At 39.9% G+C, this 9,388-nt stretch overlaps 1 protein-coding gene across 7 annotated transcripts in view; it reads left to right on the forward strand.

Annotated features, from left to right (window-relative positions):
* The first annotated feature begins 78 nt into the window (after positions 1-78).
* slc19a2 (solute carrier family 19 member 2) overlaps positions 79-9,388 on the forward strand; it is a 62,137-nt gene continuing 52,827 nt past the window's right edge. For 3 of the 7 annotated variants that reach the window (XR_009807174.1, XR_009807172.1, XR_009807173.1), the window contains exons 1-6: positions 79-227; positions 3,451-3,996; positions 4,077-4,323; positions 4,406-4,598; positions 4,960-5,101; positions 5,307-5,527. Coding sequence is in view for 2 of the 7 variants with exons in the window: in XM_061903683.1 (XP_061759667.1) it covers positions 105-227; positions 3,451-3,996; positions 4,077-4,323; positions 4,406-4,598; positions 4,960-5,101; positions 5,307-5,441 (1,386 nt within the window). In the remaining 5 variants the exon portion in view is untranslated. Of the gene's footprint in view, positions 228-3,450; positions 3,997-4,076; positions 4,324-4,405; positions 4,599-4,959; positions 5,102-5,306; positions 5,926-5,997; positions 6,056-6,912; positions 8,565-9,388 lie in introns of those variants that run through there. The other 4 variants (XR_009807175.1, XR_009807171.1, XM_061903683.1 and 1 more) reach the window with 4 other exon arrangements.

Raw genomic sequence — 9,388 nt, forward strand, 5'->3', positions numbered from 1 at the left:
TGGAACTTAGTAAAAGACTACCAAACGAAGAAATGACACTCGTGTCATGAGACTCAGTAGTCGGGTAAATGAATGCGGAGGTCATGTAACGTCCTGTGTCCACTATGTGTGTGTTGTACCCCACTTTGTGGCTTTGTCTCTATGGCTTCTTTTGCAACCTGCGGCCGTCAGAGCCTTTCCTCACTGCCTACTTGATGGGGCCAGAGAAGAACCTGACTGAAGCGCAGGTGAGTTAGCTTCCGCAGCCAATACATTCTGCAATATACCTACTATTAGATAATTGAAACTTTTTGTTTCGAGTACTTTATTCAAGTATCTCCCCTCATATGTAAGTGCTATTGATTCTGTTATGTTGGACACTTAGAGACCAATGTTGTAATATTTCAACGTTGCGAAAGTACCACTTGTCTTCCGCCATCAGTAACTTGTGGGGAGAAAAATACATTCAGCGATGCATGAAATCAGTTGGTCTCAAACTTTTTTCAATTAAGGACCTCTTTATGGAATATTTATTCCTGCCAAGTACCCACTAACTAAAGAAAAGTGTAACATTTAAAGAAAAATAGTCGTAGCATCAGTGTCTGATGCAGGGGCGTCACTAGACCTAATACTGTACTGGGGCACAAATAATTCATGTGAGCGTGCAAAGCGTGCAAAGCGCGCAAGCAAAAACATTTGTAGCACTTATTTAACTTAAAAAATACATAAATAGTGCTTTAAACTATGAAATCCTATCAGATTATGTTGTATTGATCTTTGATTAACCACCTGAAATTAACTAATTCATTTGACCTACTTGTGCACTTTTTTTTTTACTTCAGACTTCTAAACTGCTACTGGTAAAAGCAAAAAGGAAGAGCAATGAATCTCTTTGAAATATATATTGCAGTAATCATCTGCAAATTTAACATCTACAAAAGTAAAACAAAAACTAAAGCACCCCTACATCTCTGGGTTCTTTTATATTATTTAATTTCCATTAATGGCAATGTGGCTAATCCTATTTCAGATACACAAAACTATAAAATATACACCAAACAATAAAGCCACAGTAGTGGAATAAATGAACAACTGTTGTGTGTCTGTTCAGGGAATAATTTTCTTAGAAGTAAACTAACGTCTCGTTTTCATTTTTGCAAAGTGGTCAATCACTCTGGACAGACATGGAAATATTACAGTAACTGTTATACAGTTGACCAGTGGTTCCCAACTGCTGGGTCGTGACATAAAAGTGGATTGTGTGTCATTTTCAGTGAGTCGCAGTCAGATGTGTGCATGAAAAGAAAAAGTTTAGGGTGATAAAAATCAAATTGTGGCAGCAAAACCAAATATTTTTAGCAATTTTTCTAGTGACTATTAGTGAGTATTTTAGCAAAAGGCAAACCGACTAACAAGTTGGAGGAGGACTGAGGACAGACGTGGAAATATATATTTTCTAAAAATCTAAATGGGGCAACAAAACCCGATATTTTCAGCCATCTTTCTGAAAACAAATACAGAAATGTTATTATTTTTTCTGGAAACAAAACCAGATGCTTTAGCTGTAGCCATTTTTCTGGTGACAAAACAAGATTGTTTTAGTCAAAGTCACACAGATTAACAAGACAAGTCTACTGTGCTATTTTTCTGTGAAATAAACTTGAATGATTTAAAAATTTGGGTCACGACTTGGTGATATGGAAAAATGTTTTTCTTCCTGAAGATAAACCATTTGAGAAGCACTCAACTCACACATGCTTACTCCAAATCATCATTGATGCAGAGGTCCTGAGCAGAACCAGCAGACAATAACCAACATTATGTTTCATGTTCATTGGAAATTCCCCCGACAGCTCGTACAGCAAATGAATATGTTTGTCTTGATACAAGGAATAACGTTAGCTAACATAGCATCAACTTAAGACAATGATGTTGCCTAGCTAGCTAGGACTTCACTTACATCTCTCATTCCTCGCTGCTTCTTCCCTGCTGCAGGCGAATAACTTTCTGATATCTATCTAGGAGTTACAGTTTGAGTCAAATCAAAATCAAAATAATAAACAAACTGTTGTTGGTTAACGTTACCTACCTCAGCTGTGATTTGCATCCTCTCTCTCTCTCTCTCTCTCTCTCTCTCTCTCTCAACTGAAGTCTCCATCCACACGTGAATAAATTACCATATTAATTAGCCATGTGCTCATTGTTACGTGGAGTGAATACAGTAGCAATCAATTACCATACTAAGTAGTATGTGCGCTGTTGTCTATGTTATGTAGACTTAAAACTCTGAAGCGTTTTTTTCTATTGGTGAAATTTTTACTGGGGCTCTGCAGATCAACACTGGGGCATGTGCCCCAGTGAAATCTGTCTGGCGACGCCACTGGTCTGATGTATTACTGACCAAAATGGTTATAGTAGCCAAGTGGAAATTAGAATACAGTACGTAAAAAAATATATGTACCAAAAAAAAAATCCCAGTTATATTCATAAACTTTGTGCCTATTAAATAATTTATTTTCATACGCTCTGTTGGAATTGAAATGTTTTCAAATGTAAATACAAATTAACCTATGTGTTTGTATTGGCCCTGTGATGAGGTGGCGACTTGTCCAGGATGTACGTTGCCTTCCGCCCGAATGCAACTGAGATAAGCTCCAGCTACCCCAAAAGGGACAAGCAGTAGAAAATGGATGGATGGATAGATGTATTTGAATTATCTCCATTCAAATAAAATATACATAGAATGTTTGTATTGATCTTTGTCAGGGAATCACTTAACTTATTCTTTCACTGTGTTTAAGCCAGGGGCGCCGAAAAGGGGGGGTAAAGGAGACGGATTCTAGGGGCCCATGATGGAGGGGGGCCCAGAGAGGCCCCTAATGATGATGAAATTATGTGTTGGGGGCCCTGTAAAGATTCTTTTCATGGGGCCCAAAATCTCTAGCAGCGCCCCTGGTTTAAGCACCTCCTATTTGAGAATAAGTGCATTATTTATTTTGTAGGACGATATTAAGTGCTTTTAATACAAATTCCAAAAGGTTTTGTTACCTAATTTGTAATGTAAGCGATTCATGTGCCTGGACTTAACAGTCACGCTGCTTCAGGGAGTCTTTAACGTAGAAATGGGAACCCATTTTTCCAGTGATACCTCTGTTTTTGTACGCCCCACTTTGTAGGAGTCATAGTTTTGTGTCTCAGGAAGGGCGTCCAGTCTAATGCAATTAACTCACTCTGGTGACCACTGACGAAAAGCAGGGAATCACGTATTGAAACGTAAACGTATACTCCATAACAGTTTTCTTCTTGACATGATCACTGCAAGGACAATAGTTTTGGATCACTGATGTCTGTAACACCCCTCCCTCTCTGAAATGATCTGTTCGGTGTATCCAAGTGATTTCTTTTTGGCTAGGCCATGTGTATCGATGTCTGTTTAGTTATTTATTAATTTAAGTGTGTTTATATCGGCAGGTCGTCAGTGAGATCTACCCAATATGGACATACTCTTATCTTGCATTGCTGTTCCCCATCTTCTTGGTCACGGACTATCTCTGTTATAAGCCTGTGTTACTGTTGCAGGCAACTAGCTATGTGGTAACCTATGTGATGCTGCTCAATGCTGATGGCCTTCTGGCCATGCAGCTGCTGGAATTTTTCTTTGGACTTGCCACAGCCTCAGAGATTGCTTACTACTCCTACATCTACAGTGTGGTGGAGCCTGCCCACTATCAGAAGGTGACGGCCTACTGCCGCAGCGTCACACTGTTTGGCTCAGCTGCTGGCTCGCTGACCGGCCAGCTCCTCCTGTCTTTAGCCGAAGTACAGCTGGTGCACCTCGTCTACGCCACGCTCGCATCTGTTGCCATAGCCTTTGTTGCCCCTTGGTTTTTGCCAATGCCCAAACGGAGCCTGTTTTTCCACAATAATCCTGAGGCGCAAAGTAGCGTCACGGGTGCTCTGATTAGGAATGGTGACAAGTCCGAGAGCGAGGTGCCTCTACACCACAAGGGAACCAAGGTGAGTCTTTGACTGCTCAGCATCTATCACAAAAGTTGATTAGTCCAGGTCAACTTTTTATCCGATGTTCTCTCAAATAGGTGTCCCTGTCTTCCGAGAAGACACATAGAGGCCATGGTCTCTGGGAGGTCTTAAAGATGTTGTTGACTGACTTCCTGCACTGTTACAGACGAGGTCCCCTATTAGCGTGGTCGGCCTGGTGGGCACTGGTCACCTGTGGATACTTTCAAGTGGTCAACTATGCACAAGCACTGTGGGAAAATATCCGCCCATCTCATGAATTTGTCATATACAACGGCTACGTAGAAACAATGTCCACTCTACTAGGTAAGTTTCTTGTCCTGCCGCCTTCCTGCCAATGTTTGAAACTGTTTGCGCTGACTGGTTGTCGGCTGGCAACTGTCTTCAGGGGCCGTTGCTGCTCTGCTGGTGGGTCATCTGCCTGTGAGCTGGACTGTGTGGGGAGAACTACTTTTGTGTCTCCTCTCTCTGCTCATGGCAGCATGTTTGCTTATCATGGACATGCTGCCAAACATCTGGCTGTGTTACGGCTCCTACATCCTTTTTAGAGCCATCTATATGCTGTTAATCACTGTGGCCACGTAAGTACCAGGTGGGCTTTTGTACACTTATGTTCAGAGGTATTCCAGAAATCAGACCATTTTGCCCTTACAAACTATGGATTTGTAATCAATTAAATGTGATGCAACTCTACTGGCCTGAAACAAAGACGTCTGAGCTTCCTACTGCTGCTCTGTGACTTGGATGCGGATAGACTGGAAGGATAGATTGATTACTTGACTATCGACTTTTTGTAGATATACTTCCAATGAACATTTGATCTGTGTGAAAGTAATTATGAAACAATCTATCATGGAGCTTCAGTACATTACCTTTTCTGAATGTAAACTTTTTGTACCACACGGCAGTATCATTATTTCCTCTCTGTTATGCTCTTGACAGGTATCAAATAGCTGCAAGTCTTGACATGCAGCGATATGCCCTAGTGTTTGGTGTCAACACTTTCCTGGCGTTGTTGCTTCAGACCTCACTCACTCTGCTGGTGGTTGACTCTGCCGGCCTCAGTCTTGACATCTTTACCCAGGTAAAAAAAACAGAATTGCACTGCTTTTAGATGAGAATGTGATTAGGTACAATGTAATGAGTTTCCATCTTTATCAAGATATTGCTCAGTTTTGGTTGACACTTGAAATAGTAGACTTTTTGGTAATGATTACATTGCGTAGAAGATGTAATTCTAGTATGCCTAAAATGTGGTTGATTAACAGCCTTTTTTTTTTGTACACCAGTTCTTCATCTACAGTGGCTATTTTGCTGTGATCTCTGCTATCCTCCTCTTGGCCTGGCTCTATAAATTGGCCAGGAGGCGGCAATCTGATGGAGAGGTCCTTTCACGAAGTCCAGCAGACTTGGACAGCCTATGAAATAATGTCATGACAGATTGACTATTTTTGTCACGGCACTATTGCCTTATCTGTTACCTTGTTGGAAAATGTTTACTTCTGACTAGGTAAGTGAACAAGAACTTGAAACTTCGTTGTTTATGCTTGTGAATTCTGGGAAAAATCTATTTAATCCCACCTGAGTAGTCTGAGTGTCCTTAGAAAGAGACCATAAAAGTGTATTTTCCATTTGCAATGGTAGTGGTACCCGTATATATCAAGCCAAAGATGGCTACTACTGCTATCACTACTACTACTAAGTGCCATTGAACCCTCTGGTGTGTAAATATATTTTGATATCTGTGTCATTTGTCAGGACAGCTGACTGTAAAAAGTGTGTATTCAAAACCCCCCCAAAAAAACAACCCTCAATCCTTTGTTTTTGGTATACCTCCTGTAATGTTTGTTTTTATTTGAACATGTATAAAAAGGTAACATCAAGGTAGATTAAATTTTTTTACAGGTACACGATTGAAGTTGTCTTAAAGATTAGAGAGAAGTAGAGTTTGTTTAAGCCTATCTTTTCTCTGTGTTGCAGCACTACTGATCCTTTGTTTACTTCCTGTGTTCACTGTGTACCCGTTTACTTATTTATGGTAAAAGAAAAATTTGCTATTATGTAATTTATTTATATATGTATATATAAAAGATGACACACATAGTTTGTTAAATAATTACAAGTTGACTGAAGGTTCGACCTCTGAAGCTCCCATGTGGAAAATCTCTCGTCTTCCTGATTACAGCATCAAGCATTTTAGTTTTGGCAATCAGGTGGCTCAACCACACAACTCTAGTGACTGTTATGAGTTTACTTCTGCCACTCAAATCTCAACACAGTTCTGTCCAAAAAAATTTCATTTGTTTCATTATGAAGAAAACTATGATAAAAATATAACAAATTTTTAATGAGCATTTTGTGTAGTACAAATACATTCGAGCACTTGAAAACAGCACTTTATTTCCCTTTTCTAAGCATCAGTATGTAGATTTATAATACAGTATCAGCAGAAAATAAATTTACATTTGCACAGTTAGTACCTGCTTGTGACAACAAAACACAATGCTTGACACAGTTACACTCATTATTTCACACTCTTTGACAGGCTTTAATGTCTCTTCAACATCGGGGCCTTTAAGTGTATTTCATTTGTTTCCTAGATGACATTTATATTCAATGTTTTTTAAAAACAAAAATAGTGCATCTTTTTTTTTTGGTAGCTTACACAGTGTCATAATTTTACATACAGGTTCAAATATTTTCATGCAATATAGCTAGATTTTTACCATGTGGTGCTGAAAGTTCCAAGAAGTGTTCTATTGAGCAGCAGACCACTATTAACTACTTGTTAATGAGCAGAATTACAGCTGGTTGTCTCTTTAGCAGTTTAATGGGCATTCTACCGAATCGGTGCTCTTTTACTTGACATTTTTTTTATCTATCCATCTTCTTCAGCTTATCTGGGGTCTGGTTGCAGGGGAAGCTTCCAAAGCAGAGAAGCTCATACTCCCCTCCACCGAGCTACTTTGTCCAGCTCCTCCCGGGGGTTTCCAAGGCATTGTCAGGCCAGATGGGAAATAGTCTCTCCAACGTGCCCTGAACACTTCCACAGGGAGGCGTTTGTGGGGCATCTGAACCAGATACCCGAGCCACCTCATCTGGCTCCTCTTCATGTGGAGGAACAGCGACTTTACCCCAAGCCCCTCCCAAATGACTTAAGCTTCTCACCCTGTGGAGGAATCTAATTTCTATTGCCTTTATCCTCGATCATGTCCTTTCAGTCACAACTCAAAGCTTGTGACCATAGGTGAGGATAGCTTTGTAAATTAACTAGTAAATTGAGAGCTTTGCCTTTTGTGTTAGCTCCTTCACCACAATGAACAGATGCAGGGTCTGCGTCACAGCCGAAGTTGTACTGATCTGCCTGTTGATCACACAAGACCCCGAGGTACTAGAACTCCACAACTTTGGGCAGGATCTCATCCGTAAATCGGAGATGACACTCCACCTTCCATTCCAATCAAAGGTGCTGATTCTAATCCCAGTCACTTCACACTCACCTGCAAATAGATCACGGCCAGATGAAGCCAGCAGGACCACATCTGTAAAAAGCAGAGGCCTAATCCTGCAGCTACCAACTGGATCCCCTCAACACCCTGACTGCACCAAGAAATACTGTTTATGAAAGTTATAAACAGAATTGGTGACAAAGGGCATTCCTGGCAGACTCCAACCCTCACTGGAAACAGGTCCTACTTGCAGACCAAGCTCTGACACCGATCATACAGGGAGCGGACCGCCAGATGGTTCAATGCCCCATATTCTTGGAGCACTCCCCACAGGACTTCCCGAGGGACATGGTTGAATGCCAATTTCAAGTCCAAAACAACACGTAGACTGGTTGGGCAAACTGCCATGCAACTTCGAGGACCCTGCCGAGAGTATAGAGCCTGTCCAGGACTAAAACCACACTAGTCTTCATTAATCCAAGGTTTGACTATCCGGCGTTTCTTCCTCGGTACACTTGATTAGACCTTATCAGAGGGTATTTCCAACTTTAAATCTGATAAAATTAAACTACTTAAAATATGTATTAATGTTGTCTATGTTGAAGCTACAATGAGGTGGTGACTTGTCCAGGGTGTAGTCCGCCTTCTGCCCAAATGCAGCTGAGATGGGCTCCAGCACCCCCTGCGACCCCAAGAGACAAGCGGTAGAAAACGGGCCCATTTATCTAAAGCGCAATGTTCTCAAAACGGAAGACGACATATTAAAGTAGGAGAGTGGGCTTTTAGAACAGATTTAGCAAATATATGAAATACAGTCAGATTGCATAGAGACATCAATCACCTTGCAACATTTATATAACAAATGTTAGAAGAAATAAATTAATACCATCAAATAGTTAAGATGACAAGACTGCTGAAATTGTAACCCTCCTAGTTATAGAGGAAATATCAAATTTAATTTACTTTTGGCCTTCCGTCTGAAAAATGTAACTTTTTGTGAATCTTTTGACTTGTTGAATATTCCAAATTATTCAGAGGGGCTAATTCAAAAATAGGGTAAAAGCACTGAATAAAACCCAAAAACACAACTCAAGTACATTTTCTGGATTGATTTGTTTTGTTTAAAGAAAAGGTTTTTGTAACAAAAAGTATAGATATTCTGAAGGATTTAATTGATCATATTTCATGACGTTTAATCTTAGGAAGTGGTGGGGTGACCAAAACAAATGCTGTTTTCACAGTGTTCAAGGTAGTTAAATTAAACTTTAAAACATGTATGCAATCACATCTATAGGCAAAGGCACTTTGCTTATTTTTTTTTTAAACTTTAGTTATTTTAATCATGCATTGTCTACATTTGTTTCTTGGGGACAGAAATTGCACACATTTGGTGGAAAGGCCGATAAGAGGATTAGTTTCACAAGCACTCATTGGATACACAAATACTTAGAACAATGGGTAACGTCCAAGCAACTTACAAGAATTATAGATTCGCACAAGTTGGGAAAATATTTTCAAGCCATTTCTGAAAACCCACAGATTTCAAGGTCTTAAATCAAGCACTTGCATTAAATTTGAGATTATTTGTGTTTTGACATCTTTGCAATGGTCTGAAAGAAGACATACTGTCATTCTCAGACTCAATACAATCTTTAACATAATTGGATGTACCAAAGAGATAATGATCCCAAACACACATTATACTAGTTTTGGAATGGACAAAGGAAGTTAAATGTAGTCTCCTGGAAAGCCCATGAACTCAAAACCATTGAACTTTTGTGGACTCGCTTTAAAAGGTGAGTCAAGAGAACAACCAATTTAAAAAAAACAAACCCTGCCAATTCTTTCAGAAAGGTTAGTCAAATATTCTGCCAGAAGCAAAAGTGTCTGGTCAAAGCAATACTTGCTGGAGTATACTTTAT

This window comes from Nerophis ophidion, linkage group LG06 (assembly GCF_033978795.1).
Source record: "Nerophis ophidion isolate RoL-2023_Sa linkage group LG06, RoL_Noph_v1.0, whole genome shotgun sequence".
NCBI classification, from domain to species: domain Eukaryota; kingdom Metazoa; phylum Chordata; class Actinopteri; order Syngnathiformes; family Syngnathidae; genus Nerophis; species Nerophis ophidion.